This window comes from Centroberyx gerrardi, chromosome 7 (assembly GCF_048128805.1).
Source record: "Centroberyx gerrardi isolate f3 chromosome 7, fCenGer3.hap1.cur.20231027, whole genome shotgun sequence".
NCBI lineage: Eukaryota > Metazoa > Chordata > Actinopteri > Beryciformes > Berycidae > Centroberyx > Centroberyx gerrardi.
The window spans coordinates 9,666,319-9,688,917 of NC_136003.1; the positions used below are offsets into that span (position 1 = coordinate 9,666,319).

At 45.6% G+C, this 22,599-nt stretch overlaps 3 protein-coding genes across 3 annotated transcripts in view; 1 reads left to right on the plus strand and 2 right to left on the minus strand.

The window, feature by feature from the left end:
- The window catches only part of adsl (adenylosuccinate lyase), an 8,441-nt gene extending 427 nt beyond the window's left edge, over window positions 1-8,014 (minus strand). The window contains exons 1-11 of the mRNA XM_071898486.2: window positions 7,514-8,014; window positions 5,578-5,781; window positions 5,185-5,229; window positions 4,724-4,803; window positions 4,377-4,548; window positions 4,210-4,256; window positions 3,872-3,962; window positions 1,930-1,999; window positions 1,412-1,559; window positions 1,126-1,306; window positions 249-425 (exon numbers count right to left, since the gene is read on the minus strand). Coding sequence (XP_071754587.2) covers window positions 249-425; window positions 1,126-1,306; window positions 1,412-1,559; window positions 1,930-1,999; window positions 3,872-3,962; window positions 4,210-4,256; window positions 4,377-4,548; window positions 4,724-4,803; window positions 5,185-5,229; window positions 5,578-5,781; window positions 7,514-7,657 — 1,359 coding nt within the window. The 5' untranslated portion in view covers window positions 7,658-8,014. The remainder of the gene's footprint in view (window positions 1-248; window positions 426-1,125; window positions 1,307-1,411; window positions 1,560-1,929; window positions 2,000-3,871; window positions 3,963-4,209; window positions 4,257-4,376; window positions 4,549-4,723; window positions 4,804-5,184; window positions 5,230-5,577; window positions 5,782-7,513) is intronic.
- Window positions 8,015-8,941: 927 nt separating this feature from the next.
- LOC139911018 (GTPase IMAP family member 8) lies at window positions 8,942-15,611 on the plus strand. Its single transcript, XM_071898490.2, has 6 exons — window positions 8,942-9,262; window positions 10,315-10,873; window positions 11,436-11,533; window positions 11,763-11,894; window positions 12,304-12,894; window positions 13,155-15,611. The coding sequence occupies exons 1-6, from the start codon at window positions 9,232-9,234 to the stop codon at window positions 13,226-13,228; spliced, it is 1,485 nt and encodes a 494-aa protein (XP_071754591.1). The 5' UTR covers window positions 8,942-9,231; the 3' UTR covers window positions 13,229-15,611.
- A 3,603-nt stretch (window positions 15,612-19,214) lies between these two features.
- On the minus strand, window positions 19,215-22,316 carry atf4b (activating transcription factor 4b). The gene is made up of 3 exons (XM_071898485.2): window positions 22,154-22,316; window positions 20,862-21,329; window positions 19,215-20,703 (listed from the first exon to the last, which is right to left on the minus strand). The coding sequence occupies exons 2-3, from the start codon at window positions 21,223-21,225 to the stop codon at window positions 19,673-19,675; spliced, it is 1,395 nt and encodes a 464-aa protein (XP_071754586.1). The 5' UTR covers window positions 21,226-21,329; window positions 22,154-22,316; the 3' UTR covers window positions 19,215-19,672.
- Window positions 22,317-22,599: the final 283 nt, after the last annotated feature.

Here is a 22,599-nt window from a genome sequence, read left to right on the forward strand (position 1 = left end):
AAGGAACCAACTCTTGGACTGAGATGACCCAAGAAGATACTGTCTGTCCTCCACTACTCACATTAAAATAACAATATACATTATACATCATCAGTCTGTGTCTGTCTGTTAGTCCGTGTGTACAAGCCTCAAATCCTGAAATTGGCTTCTCAATGATGTTCTGGATGTTTTGGGTAGTTTTTGCCCCCCTCCAACGGCTGGGAACCAGTAACAATGAGAGCGAGGATGGGGGTCGGTCAATGTTGTACCTGCTGGGGAGCGCGGCCAATGAAGGTTTTGGGGTCCAGCAGGGCATCCAGCTGTCCCAGGATGGGGGTGAAGTAGGGGTCAGCCTGGACCCTGGCCAGCAGGTCGTTATCTCCACCCTCCTGCTTGACCACAGCTGCTGCCTGCTGGGACAGCACCCGGATCTTCTCATGGCAGTCCTGATGGAGAGGCAGAGTAGAGAGATGGGAGTGTGTGTAGAAAGGTATAGAAAGAGTGTGTGTATATGACTGATTATGTAGCCTATATATTAGCCTTTTGAAAGAGTTGTTAATATTAGGAATATCATCAGAAAATGCTAAAAAAAAAATAGATTTTTTCATGACAGTGGGGTCAGCACAGACTTGTATTATCACACATGGCTTTGTTAAATACTCAATTCTGATTGGCCGAATGAATGAATTCTGAGGTCTGTTATTTGTGAATTACAGAGCTTTGTTTCACATAACAGACAGCCGTTTCACATCTAATCATATCACTCCGCAGTCAAGAAGTCTGGTCGAGTTTGTTAATTTCTAATCAAATTAACAAGTGACACCTGGTGCCAAAAATACTTTACTCACTGGTTACTGCAGACAAAACACTCGACAAACCAAGGTTAGAAACATGGAGGATTTTTCCAATGTCACTTATAATTTATTCGGAGAGCATAGAACTTTTGACTGCTGGTTAGAAGCTGATTTTTTTAGGCTGCTATCGTTACAGTTCTGCTACCATGGAGCCCATAGATGCTAGCTACAGCCGTTTCTCGTGTTAATTAATGAATGTCAATGTCATGAATATAAGTAGTCATGTAATAATAAGCGTCTCGCTGGACATTATCCCTTACATAGTGCTCCTCATACTGATAACTCCCTGTACCTGTCTGTTCCCTCCAGCCTTCACCATGGCCATGATGATGTTCTCTGTGGCCATGAAGGGCAGCTCGTGGCGGATGTGTCTCTCGATCACTTTGGGGTAGACCACCAGTCCCTCTGTGATGTTCTGCAGGGTGCTGAGGATGATGTCAGCCGTCAGGAAGGACTCGGGCAGGGAGATCCTCCTGCAGATGAGAGAGAGGGGGAGAAATGAGCTTGCCGAAGAGCGCGCTTTGGGTACACCAACACGCTCTACCGGTGTGTACGTGTGTGTGTCTGCGCTGTGTGACCTGTTGGCGCTGTCGTCCAGCGTTCTCTCCAGCCACTGGACTGAGGCCGTCTGCAGCGGGTCGGCCAGCAGAGCCACCAGATGACGGGCCAAGCTGCAGCAACGCTCTGCACGCATGGGGTTCCTCTTGTAGGGCATGGCACTGGAACCTGGAGGGGAGGGAGAGGGGGGTTAAAGACACATGAGCACTTGATGCTGACGTGCAGCGTTAAACACATTTGAATTCTTTAGCTGCATTGCCCTGTAAAGTTAGTCCAGATTAACCCCATCTGGGATGATTTTTTATTTTTAGATATGATTTAGTGTAGAATTCCATAACTGTCTATACTGTAGGTAGGATGACAACCACAAATTCAGGAGAGTGAAACTCATGATGAAATAACTCATTCTTATTGTCCAAAACTCTAGTGAATTACATAATAGGTAAATTTAACCAGTTCTCCTTTTGCATGTTTGAATTTTCTTTTTCCTGAATACGGTCCAATCCAATTTCCAAAGGAAATGAATGAGTGAATATACCGATCTGCTCTTTCTCAAAGGGCTCCTCGATCTCCTTCAGGTTGGCCAGCAGGCGGATGTCTGTACAGATCTACAGACAGAGAGGGATCACAGAGAATGTGCTTCAACCAGGCAACGCAATGATCTACTGATGTACTGTTAGCATTCACAAAACTTTTAGAGAAAGACAAGACAATCAAGACAACCTTTAGGAAAGCGTGGCAGTTAATTAGTTCTTCTTGTAGGAAAGTTATTATTGGGTTTTATTTGCATATTCCTGTTTAATCACACTGGTACATATCTAACAAATTGGATCTCACCTTATTTAAATGTGAAAGGTCATTTAATAATAATAATAAACTTTACAAAGAATAAAACAGCAGCAAAAAAAGAAACACAGCGAATGCATTCATAAAAGGAAAAAAGCAACAACAAAAAGAGAAAGCCCATATTGGACCACAGGCAAAAACTATAAAATCATGTTGGCAGTTAAAAGGAAATGTATAAAAATTCATTGTTGCGTCTTACACTGGGTTGGACTCTCCGGCTCAGTGTTAGACTGGTTCAGATCCTATCTCACAGATCGTGAATATTATATTGTGCTGGATACCTTCGTCTCGAAGCATCATGCTTTATCTTGTGGTGTTCCCCAAGGCTCAATTTTGGGGCCAATGTTATTTAGCCTTTACATGCTTCCTCTTGCCGATATCATTAAGAATTATAACATTTGCTATCATCAATTTGCTGACGACACACAGTTATACCTATCTATAGCACCTGATTCTCACAAGTCCATTAACTCCCTGCTGCAGTGTATAGATCATGTTAACTTGTGGATGTCTCAGAACTTCTTACAACTAAACAAAGACAAAACAGAGGTTCTCATCATTGGTAATGAAGCACAGAGAGATGACATTCTGCCTCATCTTGACTTCCTATCCCTGAAGGCCAAGGATCATGTCAGAAATCTTGGTGTAATTTTTGACAGTGATCTTTGTTTTAAGAACCATATCAGTAACATGTGCAAAACAGCCTTTTATCATTTACATAATATTTCTAAGGTCCGTGACATGCTTTCCACTGCTGACTGTGAAAAACTTGCTTTTGTGACAACCAGGCTAGACTACTGTAATTCCTTCCTATCTGGATTACCCAAGAACTCAATTACTACTCTTCAGAGAGTTCAGAATGCCGCTGCCAGAATAATAGCACGCACTAGACTGAGAGACCACATTACACCTGTTCTTAAATCTCTTCATTGGCTACCTGTATCTTCCAGAATTGATTTTAAGATCATCTTATTAGTTTTTAAATGTCTTCATGGTCTCGCCCCACCCTACCTTAGCGATATGATAGTGAGATATGCACCATGTAGATCACTTCGATCATCCAATAGCAGTATGCTGACCATCCCTAAAATTAGGCTTAAGAGTGGTGAGTCAGCATTTATCTACCTTGGACCTAAACATGTGGAACTCCCTCCCAGATAAGTTAAGAGCTACTGATACACTCAGCACTTTCAAGAAGCATCTTAAAACACATCTTTTTACCATTGCTTTTAATTAGGTGGTGGTAAATTGGTTTACATGTATTTACTGTTTTTTTCTTTTACTTCTGTGTATTTAAATTTTATCCTTTGTTGTCCTTTTTACTATTGTTTTTATTGTTTTACTCCTTTTATTTCTTTGTTTTTATGCCTTTTTATTCTGTGAAGCACTTTGTAAACAGTCTTGTTAAAAGGTGCTGTACAAATAAAGTTATTATTATTATTATTATTGTTGTTAAAAGAAGATAGTTAGTCGTAATTCCTCAGGTAAGTTGTTCCAAAGTTTAGGGGCCCTTATTGCAGTCTTCCGTACAGGCTTCAACACAGCACTATACGGAAGACTTTTTCCCCACTTCCACTACACACCACTAGATGGAACCATTTCTCCACCCATGTCCAGGCTCTGCAGCAGCTCACCTTGTGGACAGTAGCTCCCAAACTGGCCAGGGTGGACAGAGAGTCGACGTCCACCTTACGACTGTACGTCTGTCCTGTCACCAGGTAGGCTCTGGGTAGGATGGGAGGGAGATCGTTAAGATACATGGCTAACAACAAGGCAAGTCGACATAACCTGTTTCATGGCACAAAGAACTGTTTACATGATATCTAGGCTATTTATTGTATTTAATCATCATGTCCACTTGTCTCATGTCATATGTTTTGTCCATTACCCTTAGAGGACAGGTAAAGTTCTACTGAAGATGGATTATGGAGGCAGGAGTTGTCAATCTCTTTCTTTCTAGTACAGAACTCACTTTTTGAAGCCAGCCATCTCCGTCACCATCCTGTCAAGCTCTTCCACCTGGTGGAGAAAAAGGATGGAACACGAAAAAAGGTTTACAACACTGAATCCATCACAAAACATCTCCATGCCCTGGTAAATGAATAAACCATCATCCGGGTCATCGTCTCCTGCGTGCACCTTGTCGTGGTCCCCCTGGAAGAGCTGCAGGAAGCTGGCCTGTGTGCCAGTGGTCCCCTTGACCCCGCGGAAACGCAGGTCATCACGAGCTCGCTGAAGGTTCCTCATGTCCATCGCCAGGTCCTGCAGCCACAGACAGGCCCGCTTCCCTACTGTGGTCAACTGGGCTGGCCTAGAGGGAGAGGGAGAGGGAGAGGGAGAGATGAAGAAGTAGATGGGGAAATACAGTGTGTTGTTTGTAGACTTTTGATAGCCACTGCATATTCTTCATTTAAAGCACAAATATGAGGAATATGAGGACCATATAATAAGACAACTCAGGGAGGTGCTGCTCTATTCACACTCACTGGTAGTGGGTGAAACCAAGCGTGGGGAGATCAGCGTTTTTCTCTGCAAAGTTTGCCAGTCTGTCAATCACTCTGGCCAGCTGTGGGAATAAGAGAAAGGGTGTTATCACCAGATGATTAAATAACAGACCTAAAATGACACAGTGGCCCACAGCCATAGATCTGTTGTATGTACACCAGCGTGCACAGACACACACACACACACACACACACCTAACATCTTAAGCTTATGATTGGTTTGTTTTTAAGGTGTATTTTTATATTGCAATGTGCTTTATGCCAAACCATTGCAAAAAGCACTTTAAAAATGAACTGAGTTGATCTGATTATGTCTACACTGTTGTCACTAAACAGCTGAGGATAACTGAAAAAAACTGGGCAGCTATGCTTCTTTTTCCACTGACTTCACATATGTACAACTGGATGCGTGTGCATGTTTCTAGCAAACAGCTGAGCCTCACCTTAGGCAACAGGACGTCAAATCCATCACGCAGCATAATCAGATCCTGAGAAAGAACAAACAGAACAACAAATTATAACACATGAAAAATTTTAAAGAAAAACGCAGCGCTCTAAAACAATATAGGTCACCTCACAACAACACATAACAACAAAGAAAATAAGACTGACTATGGCTTCTATTTCATCTTTTTAATTGAAAACTAAGCATAATCCCAATGCAATATTGTATCTTTTAGTGAGCCAATTACCTGCCAGTGATCCTAGATCGACTTTACTGCTTTAAGTAGTTTCATAAATACAAGATCAGGTGGAGGGAAGATACTAGATTATCAATAATATAACCCAGATGTCATACAATCTACAATAGGGTCCATGTAGTGAATCATCATTACGGTATTGTCTCCCACGTAGCAAGAGGTGGCTCCCAGGTGGATGATGGGAGCGGCGGTGGGGCAGCAGTGTGCGAAGGTGTGGACGTGAGCCATGACGTCGTGCCTCAGCTTGCGCTCCTCCTCGGCCGCCATGGCGAAGTCAATGTCTTCCGTGTGGCTCTCCATCTCCGAGATCTGGGCGTCGGTGATGGTCAGACCCAGAGCCTGAGGAGGAGAGTAAGGAAGAGGGAGAGAGAGAGAAAGGAAAGAGAGACGAGGTGAGAGAGTCCACAATTAAGTTCAGAAAGCTACAATTTAATTTATTGGCATTATGAGTTTAGCCCTGTAGTCTGAGTGGTTTTCTTAAAAGATAAAAACAGCTAAGATAAAAACAGCTACATATCGCCTGCTGATGATGACATTCCATTAGTTATCCATTCTGTCTTCTCCACAATCTTGTCTGACATGCGTTCACCTCGTGAGAAGAAGCTAGACATCCTGATTAGATTCAAGAGTCTTCTATTGCGATATTGGAGTCATGTGATGGGACTGCAGATTAAGTTAGTTGAGAAATTTGGCCCAGACCCTGAGAACACCTATCTGTCCGCTGCTGACAAGGCCGAAAACCTTCAAAACCTACTGTGCTACAGGGCAGGATACAGGCCGGCCTATGCACAGCGAAGACACAACACAATAAAAAATTATTATGGGAGATATTTTTTGTGCCAAAGCGCTGCAAAGGCTATATAGGACGACAGCAACTTAACTGTGCATCCATAGGAACAAACAGCAAAATAGCCGAGTAGAGTAACATACAAAGTCTCAGGGGGCAGTTTCCTATTACTGTGACATTCACTCCATGCTATTTTAAACACACCAACCCTCCCTTGGCAGAGGCAGCAACACACTTAAATCTCCACAGAGACACTGTAGCTAAACTCCCTAAAGAACATGTTAACGTGCTGAAAAAGTACAAGGATGAACTCTTTGTGCTAATCAGTGTGTGTAACAGGTCACATGAGGTGTTGCATGTGAGAGGGGGTCTGATGTCAATTAACCCCAACTTCCTCCCCTCTTTAATATGAGAAGTGTGGGAATCACTCAGAGAAATGGACGATACGCTGGCTAACAAATTGTTTCACTTGTGATGCCTACCGGCCAATGCCAAAGGACTAAAACATAGTCCCTTTGGATAAAAATCCCATTTACAGGAGACCTTTCTACTGTCCTGACCTGCAGCCTGGGCTGTGGCACAATCCCTTGTAGTGTCTATCTCTCTAATAGTGAATGAAACACTTAAATCAATGGAGAAAGCCTGTAGAGGGGGCTGGGAGTACTAGTTTACAAGCTACAGCAATCTGCCTGTGTTCTTCATCAGCTCTTCAGCTGATGTTAGTGTTTTGCCTGTTGAAACCATCGGCAACTGCAAAACCTAGGCTTGGTCCGGTGTCTTCTTCTATCATGGGTTGGGGGACTCTAAAGGGGCCACCTGTTTGTTTTGGGGTCCACAGGACAAGAGTGCTACTGTGTTTTCATTGGGTTGAATTAGGTTCCTGGCTGAAAAAGGTAAAGGCTCCTTGAGGTGATTGACTAGACCTAACATTATACATCTCTTGACACCATAGGCCTTACATCTCCATTCTAAAAGGGGGCACTGGTGAAAGATATCACTGTCTAACTGCAGTACAATTTATCATAGCTTAGACTACAACTCTGTGTCTAGTGTTGCAGCATCTGACAACTAATATGAGCTGTGTTGTCATGCTCATGCAGATAGCCTGGGTCCTCCTTTAAAACTATATTTAGAGCAGGCAACTTGATAGGGCTCTCTCAAGGTCGCAATCTTTACTTCTCAGGACTTGTAAAGCATAACAACGCGCGTGTATATGTAAATACAATATCGGCAAGGGCACAGGCTAACTAGCTTGAGTTGCTACCCAGCTACAATGTGTCAAACCTTCTCAGCTTTGGCCAGGCAGATCCACAGCTTTCTCCATGTTGTGAATTTCTTCCTGTCACTGAAGTTGTAGGCCATTTCTTTGCTGGCATATCTGGACACCAGCGGGGAACGGTACTTCATGAACTCGTCAGCTCCCTCCATGTCTGTAAGCTGTGGTGGTCGACTCTAGGAAAAAGCAGGGTCTGCTCTGCACCTTCACCAACACATACACACACACACACTAGTAGCTGCTGCTGTAGCCGCGCCGCCTTCTCTCCTCGCAAGCTCACATGGACAGGACAGGGCAGTTACGACACCTAGAGTCGGCGTACGGCGTGAGGTCTAATTATGATAATGAAAGCGGGATACGGCAGAAGGTCGTTATATCTCTGTTGTTACGAAATGGCATGTTGTTTACATCGCTCTTCAAGTCTTTGTGCATCGCAGCCTCGACGCTAAAGCGTTTAAAACCCGCTCAGCGTAGGAAATTACGTCAACAAACCGTGTAACATATATGAATACAGTTATTCCCCTTCTTCCAGCTGCCGCCAGCAAGTGTTTTTTTTTCCAAGTCCCACGTGACGCCCGCTGGATCCGTGTGTGTATGTAGCTTTAGCACACATCGTTAACCGACCTGTCACTGAGCCGTGTGTGAGCTGTGGCATTCAGAGGGCTTTGTATCGTCTGTATGCAGCATATAACATGACCATTATGCAGCCGTCAGAAATTATTCATATTAAGGTGATAGTGCGTTGAATTCAGTAATATTTACTACTAAGTGTTATGTAACCTACAGCTGCATGTGTTATTTCAGTATTTAGAAATGCAGTAGGCTATACATGTAGGGTCTCCTCCCCTCCCTCCTTCATAATATTCCCATGTCTGCAGTATCATAAATAGGTGTGTGTGTGTGTGTGTGTGTGTGTGAGAGAGAGATGGAGTGTGTGTGTGTGTGTGTGTGTGTGCATGATGCAGCAGCTGGGGAATACTTCCAGCTGTAAACAGGGAACAGGGTGCTCACTCTGCCCCCCCCCCCCCCCTCTCTCTCTCTCTCCCTCTCTGTCTATCCATCTTTCTATCTGTCCTCTGCAGTCTGCATGCTACAGTGCCACAGTGCTGTGCGATAGGGGCGAGTGGGAGGAACAACTTCCTCTGTTTTGCCTCAAAATGACGAGACACCTTTCCGGAGCTGCTGCTGCTGCTGCTGCTGCTGCAGGGGTGGTATTGACTTCCCGTCTCCTGCATTGCACAATCTTTCCTCTCCGCTTGGACAGATAAATAAAGACGAGAGACAAAGGAGGGGGGTGCTGAAAGACAAGGAGGGGAGAGAAGATAGAGAGAGAAAAGGACAGAAAAGAGCTGTAGTGGTGGTGTGTGTGTGTGTGTGGGGAGGGGGGGGTTTGAAGATAAGGGGATAGAAAAAAGAGGGGGAGAGGTTGAGTGGCAGAGGAGGTACATACAAAGAGAGAGAGGGAGAGAGAGAGGGAGACAGAGCGGGCAGACACTGGGAACTGAAGATAGAGTGTGTTATGTACTGCAGTAGAATGAGGGTGAGAGTGAGGGAGCGAGACAAGACGGAGCATTCGAGCCGCCAGCCCTCTGCAGATCGCTCGGGACCCATCGCCCCACAGCCCGTTTTCTGAAGAGGGGAAGCAGACGAGGACGGCACCGTGGAGGCGAGAAGGAGAAGGAGGAGGGGGGCCGAGGAGGAAGAAGCCAGAGGTTCCACGCACAAGATGGCTGCTGTGTCCTCTGCCTCTGAGACTGGTAAGTGGGTTTTTTTTTTTTCATCATCCTCACCGCAAGACCTCGCCGCCGCCGCTCGCTCCCTCCACACGTCTGGCGCAAACTCGTACAAGCCATTTCATGTTGGACACGCACAATACGGGCGAACTGTTGCATGAGTCCACTTCCTGTGTTTAGCAGCTCACATGGAAAGTCGCAGCAGCAGTGAGTCACTGGGGGTGAATGAATAAACTTCATCCTTCTCCCCCTATTCTCTCTCTCCTCTCATCATCCTCGCAGAGCCAGCATCTGTCCCCGTGCCATCTTCTCACATTACATATTCTGCCGTTGTGCCATCCCGTTAAAACGTATTATTTCCCTTTGATTTGTACTCAGAGCACATCATATTTTGTCTTCACGCCATCTCCTCTGGAAGGCGTCCAAGGTTCCTCCTCTCTGACCCAGTTTTTTTCCCAAAGTGCAAGCAGGGAGGATGGGACGGAAAAGAAAGGGCAGAGGCCAAGGGACAGAGGAACAGAGAGCTGAGAGGGTGCAAGGGAGGGAGGATAAGCAGAGGAATGAATGAGAAGGTGAAGAAAAGAGGGAAGGTATAAGGAGGCAAGGAGCTGAGATAAGGAAATAGGGTGCAAAGGATGAGAGAAAGTACAGAGTGATGACAGAAATGAAGGAGGGAGAAGGAGGGATTTGAGATATGTTGCAGTAGAAAGAATGCAAAAGTTGATACTTTCAAAAAAATGCCATTTTCATCTCCAAAAAAAGCCTTTTGGGGACAAGTTAGTACCTCTCCTCCAAAGCCTTTAGAGAAAGAATAGGGGTTAAAAAATCCCCACTCAGTACCAACTGCTGTACACCAGGCAGCCAGATTATCCTGATTTGATAAAGTAAATTGAATCAATGCTGTGATTCATCCGCGTTAAATGGATGCATCCAGAAAGCTGGAAAGCAAGGCTTAATGTATTAAGGCCATCTGAGAAACCACAAACAAAACAAAACAAAACCACCAAACCCATCCATTAAGAAGGAATTTAACCTCAAGATACTGTTCTGATTCACACTCATGGTTTTCCGAACAGGGGACCCCGGGGGCCGCCACCCGCCCGAGCGCAGACTGCTGCTCCTGGGGGGGCCGCAGTCCGGCAAGACCTCCACCGCCAACACCATCCTGGGGGAGGAGGTGTTCGAGGCGGGGACGGAGACCACCCACAGCAACGTGGGCCAGACGGAGATCTACGGCCGGCGCGTCACCGTGGTGGACACCCCGCAGTGGGCCATCCCCGGCGACCCGGAGGACGACGCCGATGCCGACGACGACAACGGCAACGCGGGCGCCGAGTCGGACGCCCCGCCGCAGCCGCCGCCGAGCCTGGACAGCGAGGGGCCGTGCATGGGGGCCATCCTTTGCCCGCCGGGACCCCACGCCATCCTGCTGGTGGTGTCGGTCACCCAGCCCTTCACCGACACCCAGAGGAGGGCGGCGGAGGAGCAGCTGGGGGCGCTGGGCGGAGGGACCTGGAGGTACTCCATGGTGCTCTTCACCGGGGTGGACAAGCTGCCGAAAGGGATCTTCATCGAGGAGCACATAGCCAACACTGGAGAGGCCCTGCAGTGGCTGGTGGAGAGATGTGGGAGCAGGTACAGTGTCTTCTCTCTCTCTCTCTCTCTCTCTCTCTCTCTCTCTCTCTCTCTCTCTCTCTCTCTCTGGGTGTAATCTGACAGTTGAGTAGTATGCATTGCTACATTCACACACAGAGATACAAAACACTGCAGCAGAGGAAACATCCTCAACACTACAAACTTATCTATAACTGTTTTGTTCCATCTATTGAGTATCTCTGACAGTCTTACAGTGTGAAACTCCTCTCTCGCTCTCTCTCTCTCTCTCTCTCTCTTTCTCTCTCTCTCCTCCCACACTTACACACACCTGCACACATCTAGTCTTTATTAGTCCTGTGCGACAAAAATCAGAAGAATCACAAGTAATTCCTCTTGTGGGCGGAGCAACCGTGCAGCAACAGTTCAGTAGGCATGTAAACAGGGTGACTTCTACATCAAATCAAATATCAAATCTGGTTCACATCAAGTTAAAAACCTGTTATGTTTTGTTTTGGTTTTTTTCCTGTGTAAACCAACGCTTGCTCAGATGAATAATGCACCTGAATTGCTTTGATCATTGTCTTTTCTCCCCTGCCTCCAGGTACCATGCCTTTGATAACAATCGGAAGGATGGGGAGGACAACACACAGGTACCCGAGCTGATGGAAAAGGTGGAGGAAATGATCACTGACAACCAAGGTTTGACTGGATTTCATAGTTTATGATTTTATATCTTCATTCTTTGCTTTTATCACATTTTCTTCTTTGCTTTGGCATGCAAAGCGTTTTGTAATGTGGTGATATAATAAACTATCATATGATTTCCATCTTTTGGGCTAGAAATATGCTAAATGGCATGCATTGCGTCACTTCTACAATGTCTATTATTATTTAATGTAATGAATCATTTATTGTTATTTTTACCCAGGCTGGTACTTTGAGGTGAATGAGTTGATTCTACTGGAAGAGGAGCAGGCCAGGAGAGCTCTGGAGGAGGAGAGGATGAGGATGGAGGAGCACGCCAGACAGAGGGAGCAGATGATAGGAGGCCCTCCCAGAGGTGAGAGGGAGTACTCTGTGTGTATTTGTGTGTGAGAGTGAGAGTGAGAGAGAGAGAGAGAGAGAGAGAGAGAGAGAGAGAGAGAGATTGGTGCACATCTGTCCTACACTGCTCTTGGGAAAACATGACTGTTAGCAGAAGTACTGTTCCAGGAAATAGCTTGCTCATTACTAGTTAATGATTGTTGTCTTTCTCTCTGTTTCTTTCTATTTCTATTTCTCTCTCTCTCTCTCTCTGTCTCTCTCTCTCTCTCTCCTTCTCTTGCTTTCTTTCTGTCTCTGTTTTTCTGTCTCCTTCTTTCTCACTCGCCCTGTTCCTTTGTTTTGCTCTCTCTGTCTGTCTGTCTGTCTGTCTGTCTCTCTCTCACTCTCTCTCTCTCTCTCTCTCTCTCTCTCTCCCCTGCTCCCAGAGTTGAGGGTGCTCTTGCTGGGCTGGAAGGGCGTGGGAAAGAGCTCGGTGGGGAACTCCATCCTGGGCCGCCGGGACTTCGAGTCGGGCCAGGAGACGGAGCTGTGCCTGAGGCGGCAGGCGCTGGTGTCGGGCCGCCGGGTCACTATAGTGGACACCCCGGGGTGGGACTGGTTCTCGGTGAGGCGGACCCCGAAGCGCATCCGGCAGGAGTCGCAGCGCGGCGCCGCCCTCCTCCGGCCGGGACCCCACACGCTGCTGCTGGTCCTGCCCGTCGTCTCGTCCCTCACGGCCAGGAAGAGGCGAACCCTCCTGGCCCACATCGAGACTCTGTTCGGCGACAACGCGTGCCTCCACACCATGGTGCTGTTCAGCTGCGGCGACTGGCTGGGCCGCACGCCCATCGAGGAGCACATCCTGAGAGGCGGCCGGGAGCTGCACAGACTGCTGGAGTACTGCGGGAACTATTACCACGTCCTGGACAGTAAGACCCCCGGCAAGGACAGGAGCATCTCAGACCTGCTGGACAAGATCGAGGAGATGATCAGGGAGAACGGTGACGAGGCCTTCCTCCCCATACAGAGCGAGTGGTGTAAGTCTCAGCCTTTATTCTTTAAATTTGACATATCTTGCATTTTGTAAAGCCGAGTAGTGTTGTAGAGAGTAGATTTTTTTCTTGCATTGTAGTTGACACACACACACTCTAACGCACGTACACGCGACCACACACCACATCAAGCTCTCTACTTATTGATTTGCTTCAGTCAGCCATACCCATACGTCTCTTTATCAGCATTGCATATAATGGCATGGTTCAGCCCAGGCCTAATTTGATTGTGTTGTATTCGACAGTGAGCGAGGAGAGCTCTCAATCTTCCGACAACACCGAACCCGAGGATGATTGTAGAGGATGCCAGCTCCAGTGACACGGTGGCAGTGAAGTGAAAGTGGAATCCCGCTTTTTAACCTCGCCTCGAGGCTTCAATAGGCCCAAACATCACCTCACATAACTTAAACCTCATCTAGATATCCCTCTCCAGGCTCTGAAGAGTTTTAGGGAAAATTGAGATAAAGACAGCGGGTTTGGAACGGGAGTCCTGTGATGAATAGCTGCGTGTTTGAATTGGAAAGACCGAACTCACCGATCACCGAGCGAAGCTTGACTTGGGACTGAAAGTACAGGCTAGTGCAGTGAATAACCTCATCTGAGACTAACTGTTCTCCTCAGACTAAGAGGAGTTTCTGTTGGTGGAAGGAGAAATGTTTGGGTTCTGCTCCCAGGGACCAGAGCTCGATCCTCGGCCCACGGCAGAGACATCGACTGCTGCTAAAGAGACGCTGCCTCAACACCGCAGCATCAGAGTGAAGAGACATTAGACTCATTGTAATTCTATGTTCAGATCGCACTGATAAGCCGATGTGCTTTGTATTACAAGCTGAAAGCGCAGTTGACTCCGATGCAGTCTGCGGTGGCATGATGCATCGTGTCTCTTTCTGCTTTCACTTGAAGTTATAGCCTAGAAAGGAAATGCCAGAAGACGCCGATATTATCATGATCAGTCAGATTTGGCGTTATGACTCGGCAGGTTTGGGACATCGGCTGTGTGAAAGACTGGACAAGTCAGAGAGGAACGTCACTGTGTATGTGTTGTACCACGAATTTTGTCTGGATTTAACAAGATTGTCTTCTCCTTCTAGGTCACATCTCCTCCCGATGTTTATTTTCTAGCTCGCGTTTGAATCAATAGGGGACAAACTCACCCAACCAAAACATGTACAATGTAACAAAAGATGATGACGCATACTGGAATGCTTACACACCAGTGTACAAGTGAGGACAACCTTCAGTTGTTTGTCATAAAAGTACACCATCAGACGTCAAACATGCGGTAACATTATGATCGTCTACATGAGTGATATTAAAATGAGTTTTCTCTTCATTAGCATTCGATTAGCCCCTGCTCAGTGACTCTGGGTGAAATGGAGCCCTTCGGGGCTAATTCTGACACATTTACAGAAACACTGATTAGTGCGAAACTGCAGATGTGAGTCACATATTAATTGAAATTGAACTTACTGTGAGATTTTGCTTTAGTTTGCTTGAACCAATGACGGTCAGTGTTTGCACTTTCCGTGTGAACCAATGGGTTCCATTGTGCAAGATATAATCAATCTAGCCCATAAAATTAATTGAATCCATTTGAAGGGGTAATTATAGTAATTCAGCCCAGGTCTGGCACACCATCCATGTCCAAGAAGTGCTCTAAAATCAGTAAAGAAAAACCGTGTGCAGTCCAGATCCCTCAAACCACTGTCTAACCCGGCTTGGGCTGGCTCTGCTCCGTTCTGTTCTGTTGTCATGCATCCAGTGCAGTTATCAGTAAGGTAGATTCAGCAATGTGCCTCAGCATCAGCGAGTGGGACGGGGAGTACGGCCCCGCGGCGGGGCAGCATCCCGTAGGCTACATCGAGCTGTCGCATGCTACAGAAACAAGACGTAACCTCATGAATCGTCCGAGCTCAAAGAGGGCTTTTACTACCTGTTCACTTTTTCTACACCATCGTGAGATCAGCTCCTGACATCCTCAATCGTGATGTTTTGACAAAAAAAAAAAAAAAAAAAAAGATATCTTCAACTCCCAGAGGCATGTTGAGACAGAGCGCATGCACCTAAGATAAACGAGTGCCTATAGAGTTGTTGGCAACCTCACTTCTTGAAATTCTGGTATGACATCATCACATCCCTCTACCTTTATTACTGCAAAAAAAAAAGAAAGGAAAAAAGTGAAAAAAGAAAATTCATGCCTAGTACTGTTCAGATTGGCACGATAGTATAGAACCGTATATACTATCTGTGACCAACAGCACTGCCATGCGCTAATAGAAGAGCAAAACACACATTTTATACAATAGATGTAGCCAATAGAAGAAACCCTGACACTGCTTCCACCGCTTCTCTCCTGACTCTGTGCTCCATCTAGTGACGTAGGCTACCGCAGCACTTAGTATAACAAGCATGACTTCACAACTCGGTATGAGGTTGTTTCAAGCGTTCATCCGGAGTCTTGAGTTCGACTTAAAGTTCCGCTCCACCTGTGAATACATTGTATAAGCCATGTATATTTACAGTGTAAAATATGTTACATTGTATTATGGAAGCATTTTGCACTGTGTAAGTTTCGCCAGTTTACTGTAGCCAAAGTGACGTTACTTCCTGTGTGGTCCTAAATGGTGATTGCATCATTAGTGAAAACAACTTTGTTCATCCTCGGACAGCTACAATAAAAGATATGGATATAATGCTGTCTATTTTTGGCTTTCATCCTACTGGCTTTTTTTGTGTGTGTGTGTGTGTGTGTGTCTGACATTTAGTTGTTCTCATTGACAGACTGCAGTACAACCCTGGATGATGTCAGTAGGCTGACAAAGACCACAGTGTCATTCAGACTAGGTTAATAGAATACCTATAGACAGGGGCGTAAGAAGTTTGCAAGGGGCCCGGATGCAAGAATTTGCTATGGGCCCCCCTACCCAAGAACCCCCCTGTACCCCAAACTTTTTTGTGTTTGTTTGTTTTCATTTTTTGGGCACCACTTTTGTGATGACACATTTTAACTAACGTTATTTTCTTTCAAGCTAACATACACTAAGTGACGAGAGAGTGTGCCAAGTCCTCATGAGAGAATACTGTCTGACACTTAATCTTACAGTTTTAGTAAAGAATCATACTTTGTTGTTTTCACCATGATGTAGCAGCGAGAATGCTGGGAAATTAGGCAGAAGCGACATTCATTAATAAATTGGATTTATTCAATGAAATAAAGAAATACAGTTTGAGGATTGAAATTGTATGTTGATACAATGATAAAAAAACAGAAATAGCTTGAGATTGCAAAATAGCGTAGATGCTTTACAAACTACATCTGAATGCCAGGGGGCCCATTTTGTTTTAGAGGGCTGTGATGCCCCCCCTCCCCCCCCCCCCCCCCGCACCCCTGGGACTTCCACCAGTGCCTATAGAAGAAGAAATTGTGCAGCATCATCACTAGGTGGCACTGCACCATTACTTAAAGCTTTTAGTTTGTAACCCTGGAGATGTTTTCTGCCTTCATAACCAAACAGCAGTAACTGCGTGGGTAGTGAGGAAAATGATTTAAAAAAACAAAACAATATGAAGGAATGCTTCTTGGGTATTTGGTATTACCTTCACTGGTGCTCTTTGGGAAGGGATCAGAGTATTCCAAAAAAAAAAAAAAAAAGTCCAAGGCTCCCATGTGGGGTGCAGGGATAGAATAAAAGAAAAAAAGCCTTTATTTCATTATGGCTAAGGCATTAAGAAGGACTTTAATGCCTGGGCCCCAGTGAAATAAAGGCTTTTTAACTCTACACCCACTGTGAGTGCCTTGAACTTCATAGGTTTGTCTCCTGCCTGCCAAAAAACTATTGTTGGTACATAACTGAACTGTGTATTGTTAAGTAGCATTTATGGGTATAATTTGTGTTGCTTTGAAATCTAAATGCTAGTCATGACCTATGACCGTTAAAACATGAATAGTTACAGCTGTCTGCCTCTGTAGGGCAGTATTAATCTAGGATGACTTGTCAAGTCAGGTAACTATTTACTTCACTATGGCTTAAGACTCTAATTCTTAAGAAGTTGCATGAATGTGAGTTTTCTTGGAAATATTGTTCCTTAAAGACAGTAAAAGCCTTGATTCCACCTCTTAACTCATGTAGGGCAGTATAGACGTATAGAGGGCAGTGATATAGTGGAAGGTAAACCCACCTAAACTCAATTTGCCCATCTTTCTATTTCTGAAATGGAGCTTACACACTTTTTTAAGCTGATATAAATCTTAAACATAATAGTTTCCTGAAAATGCAATTGTTTATTTATATTGGTGGTAGTAGTTTGCCCATCTTATATACTACTATATCGCTGATAGGAGGCGATAAGCTTGTGTATTTTAGTATTCGTATTCACACTGTATTCATTTCCATATGTAATGCAGTTTCCATTAACTGTATATTAATCATTTATAACATTCTCTACATACTAATTAACCTCCTGTCTGGTTCTTTTTTCACCTATTTAGTATCTCATCCTTCTCATCCTGTCACCCTGTGGAGAAGCCACAGCTTGTGATGAATCCCATAGTCTCAAGGGTCCAGTGTTGATATGACAGGGTCGGATGTTTTGGATGGCACTCGCATCACATTAACAATTTAGGGACATGTGACACTGCCTCGCTTCACAGAACATACTATAAACCAACGGTGGCGTTATTTGCATTTTTAATACGTTTTGAAGTGCGGAATATGATGTTCTAGGCCATCTGAAATCGAACGTTGCTCTTGCAAAATCAGGGTCACTTTCAGATGGAGTGGTCCACAGAGGGGTAGATAATTGTTTTCAGGAGGCAATGTTTTTCCCATTTTAAGTGCCTCTGCACCATCCTGGGTTTGGCGCACCTCCAACTATAGATTTTCCCTAAGCTATCTGGACCAAAGCCTGGACCAATTACTGTGTGCGCCTATAGGGCCAATTGTAGGTTGAATGCACATAGTTGCTGTTGACATTGTTATTATTCAAGCCATGCCTGGGTCAGCACTCTCTCTTCTCCTCTTTCTCTCTTGCTCTCCTATTCTCTGTCACACACTAAAACACACTCACACACACACACACACACACAATTCTTTCTTACAACTTCAGTTCGGCAACCGTCAGGATGAAATGAACAGCAGAGAAACTCTATTCTCATCCCAAAATGGATCCACTTGAGCGGGGGAAATGGCGTCTGTGATTTCACATGACAGTCACTTGATCTAATACTCGTGTATCCGCAGCACACCGCTGGTCAGGCCGGCTCCATTATCGTCACCTAGTTTGCACTCTAAAAGAGGCTCCACACAGACGAACATTAGGTTCCACTGGCTCATTGTGCTGCATTACAGGACTGGGGACAAAGGGCTATTCTCTCTGTGGGACAAGGTGGCATTCTGAACAGGCTGAAAACACTGTATTTGTACTTAACTGGTGTTTCAAACCCACAACTAGCCACGATTGAATGCCTGACTTGGGTCAAATTGACTTGACTCTCATCCGAGTAGACCAGCAAAATCCTGATTTGGACACAACACATACGTAGAAATTCTCTGTACTGCAGTATACCATTGGACCAAATTCAAATGTTCTGTTAATTTTGTCTCAACTCAAATTTTTACCCTAGTCTATAAGCTCCAAGGGGGCAAACTGAGGGAGGAAAAAGGGGGATGTAATTCCCCTTTGGTAGAAATTTTGACTCCCACAATGATTTAGTGAAATAAATAAAACATGCTTAACATTCCTAAACTTGAAGGACTTTCCCCTTACGCAGACATGACAACACTGATCTTAGGGTTTCTCCCTGTCACAAATGACACTGCATTAAGTCTTTCCTGCATAGCATAATAGAACTGCAATTGCTTTTAGTCACACTGGTATTGCATCATTTGTCCTTGTGGTGTAACTGTTACTTGTGTAATGTGTTAGCTGTACATAACACCCGTTGGAAGACACACCTATACACTTTACTGCCAATGTGGTCTCTGTTGATAAAGGCAATAGTATTAAGACTAAGAAATGCCATATGGTAGATCTGTGGCTTGTCTAGTAGCCACTTTCATTCTCTATATATGCAGTGCATTTGTTAGCAGGCATTCATGACCTCACATGCCTGCTCAGTGTATATATTAAATAATGCTAATAAATTTGACCCTCTATTTTTAAGTTTATGACCACACTATCACATAAGTGATGAGCAATTTGACCCACCAAGTAGAATCCAATTGTCCAGAGCAAAAGGCTTATGACCTTGACTTGCCTCTCAACATGTTGATGATGCTAATGAGAATAACACAATAAACACTGGGTGAGTTTAAGACTCTTTATTAAGAGATTTCTGATAAGAATGCTCAGAGATTATACTAAATACACATAAATAGGACTGCAAAATCTACAAAGTTCCCGAGGTCCACAGTTGACAGCAACATATTTAATGGAATAACACACAAGTTCATATACTGAATGGAAAATACTTTAGGTTATCATATAGTAGAACTACACTAAACAAGTAGACAAAATATTAAATATTTAATACCCATACAGTTGATATCTATTTAAAAAAGGAGAGATAATTCAGGTAAAGTCAAACATCAGTTTCACTGGATTTTGGGCATCTCTAGGACATGCATTGTGGTATTAGAATGCACACTGAATCCAATATTTATTTGGGTGAACTAAACACCGTTTGAGCCCACTTTCTCAATCGTTCCACTTTCGGGAAACCACACGAATGCCTCGTCTACCTTGTCGTTCTCTGGCCCGACCACTAGAGGTCTGCGCCGAGGCCTTTCTTCATCCTGCCCACGCGGACCTCCTCCATGAGCTCTTTGAGGTACTGGATCTCCCTGGCCATGGACTCTGCCTTCTCCGTCAGCTCTATGTTCCTCCTCTCCAGGTCGCCGTACTCCGAGCCGAGCGCTTCCTGTTCGGCCCTCTTCTTCTGCCGGTAACGCGTGGCGGCCGTCTTGTTCTGCTCCATCTTCTTTTGCTTCTTATCCCTCGGAGCCTTCGGAGTCGCCCTTTCGTTTCCTCCTGCTGCTGCACCCCTGGGGGACTTGACTTTGACACCGGAGGTACTGGGGGAGGATGGGCCGGGTCTGGATGCGGGGTCGGGGTAGGGTCTGCTTCTCGGGGACCGCGACGGAGCGGAGGCGGGAGGAGGGGAGGAATGGATGATCTTTGGTGTGGTGGTGGTTACGGTGGTGGTGGTGACCCCGACTTCGTCTTTGGGGGCCAGGAGGAGGACGATGCGGGTGGGGGAAAGGGAGAGGACGATCCTGGGGACCTGGGGCACCACAGTAGCTACCACTGGCTTCACCTCACACTCGGACACACACTCTGACACATCCACCTCGCTGCCCAGGTCTAGGGTGTAGGCGGGAGAGGGGGGAGAATCGACCGAGGGGGAGGAAGGGGCCGGGGACACGGGCTCAGACTTAATCACCAGCTCCTCTTGGGGCTCCGGGACACACGGGGGAGGGGAGGGGACTTCATGAATGTCTATGTGGGACACTGGCTCAACGGGTGGGATGAGAGAAAGTTCTGTAGAGGCAGTGGAAAGGGAAGGGGTGGATACAGCTGGAAGAGAAGGAGCAGGAAGACTCGAGAGTGCAGGAGTTGGGAGAGAGGGGAGGGGGAGACAGTCGAGCTCCATGGGGCAGTCCAGGGAGGCGAGGAGGTCTTCTGGATAGCTGGGCGACTCCTCATCAGGACTGCAGGAGCCGATCAGAGAGTCCAGGTCAAACTCGCTCAGGTCCACCCTCTCAGTCATCCAGTCCATGTCGCCAAACGCAACCTCTGTAGGAGTAAATAAGGTACAATATTTTAATGAAGGGATGGTGTTTTTACTGCTGTGTAAATGAGAAATACATCTTTAAATATGGCAGTGACAGGGAACTGCATTTCTGAATGTCAAGTTTGCTTTGTGATTATTAGTGCGGAACATCAGTCATCACCTTTGCCGACATCTGCAACTGTTTGGGTGCGTCCCAGCTGGTCAGGGTGGGCCAACCAGGGTAAGGAGAGCATGTCCAACTCACTTCCTGCTTTGTCCCCTTGGAGCAGCAGGGCCGGCGGTGAGGGAGGAGGGGAGTAGAAGGGAGGAGGAGAAGACGAAGAAGACGGTGATGAAGAGGAGAAGGACAATGTAGGAGACGCGCCCCCCTCCGAACCGGAGGTTCCTCCTCGTCCGTGTAGTTCTTCTTGGTCAGGGTGGAAAAGTACGGAGCCCATGGCGTCAGCCATGGGAGAGGAAGGCCCCCAAAGTAGGGCCTCCATGTCTTCCAGGCCAAACTGTGAGCTTGTCATCATCATGGTCATAGTGGCTGTTGTTGGTCACCAATAAGGTGCGCGACGATACTAGGAAGGCGTCGGATTCTTTTATGCTGTCGACTGCAGCAGAGCTGAGGTTTTCCACGAAGGACCTGAGGGAGGAAAAAGACAAAGAACACATACGATTTTTAATACTGTTGAAAAAAATATTACATTCACAAATAATATCAAACGGATTTGGGATGACAGACTTCTGCAACTGTTGACATAACAGGGAGTCATCTATATGTTATTGAAGTGTTATGTGGAATAAAGCCTTGTGGAAAAAAGCTAAGAGGGGGAAATAATTCTCATCTCAAAAGCAGGTGTCTTTACATGTTTTAGCGCAACACTGCCCCCATCACTGCAATGCACCTGCACCATACCACGTGTTCTAGCCCCGCTTCGAGTCTTATGACTCTGACGTCAATGTCTGTTTCCAAAGCAACCGGGGTCGAGGAAGTCCGATCACACCCCCCTCCCCTCCCCTCCCCTCCCTCCTCTCCAAAATAGCCACACTTTTGTTTCTAATCCCGCCTCCACAAAGCCGCCATTTTGACACAAAGGGGAAACGAACCATTTTCTGACTGCCACGTTGGCACTTGAAGTCATTCGTGACAAAAACATTAAAATTCGATACAAATGTAGCAAAGCCGTCCATGACGAGAAAATGACACCATGTAACGAGACATACGGTGCTAAACGCAACATGTAACATTTCGTGCTGTCACGTGTTCTAAATGACATTCCTGTAGTTGATAATTTTTTTTAATCCAGCCATTGTATTCAACTATGATGATTCGGTTAATAAAAAGGTCCACACAAGTAACGTTACATAAATGTCAAGAAAAGCTAGTGGTAGGCTGGTAAGAGGCATGCTTCTATAGGCCCGACAGCTGTCAATGAACGGCATTTTATTAAAAAAATATATACTTACATCATTTTGCTTAATAAGAAGTGGCTCAGTGCACTGGCTGGATGCACTGTTGGGTTGTTGGCTGCTGGATCGCGGCACACTTTTACACTGCCATTTCGCCCAAAAGAGCGCTGTCGTAATGCTGGTACTTCGTTTGTTGATCCTTGGGAAGGAAAATGGCGCAGGCAAGGGCGCGGTGCTAATATAGAGCGCAGGCGAGGGCCTAGGGTATCCTTCCGCGTCACCCATGTTTATATCACTCCGCCAGTGTTTGCATTCTGGGCATAGTCAGCCCATGGCCCAAAAACGTCATTGCTACTGTGTTTTGCTACATCATCGTGACACATGAAATGAGATTATGTAGTATTTTTTTTTTTACTAATACATTAAGGTATATTATATATTTGATTGCTTTTCACTCATTTGGTAATAGCATTGTCTTGAATAATAAAGTAATAATATTAATG

Coding starts and splice junctions, on each gene's coding strand:
- LOC139911018 (XM_071898490.2), top strand. CDS start 9,232: ATGGCTGCTGTGTCCTCTGCCTCTGAGACTG. Junction 10,874..11,435: donor GTGGAGAGATGTGGGAGCAG/GTACAGTGTCTT, acceptor CCCTGCCTCCAG/GTACCATGCCTTTGATAACA. Junction 11,895..12,303: donor GATAGGAGGCCCTCCCAGAG/GTGAGAGGGAGT, acceptor CCCTGCTCCCAG/AGTTGAGGGTGCTCTTGCTG.
- atf4b (XM_071898485.2), bottom strand. CDS start 21,225: ATGACCATGATGATGACAAGCTCACAGTTTGGCCTGGAAGACATGGAG. Junction 20,704..20,861: donor AGTTGCAGATGTCGGCAAAG/GTGATGACTGAT, acceptor TTACTCCTACAG/AGGTTGCGTTTGGCGACATG.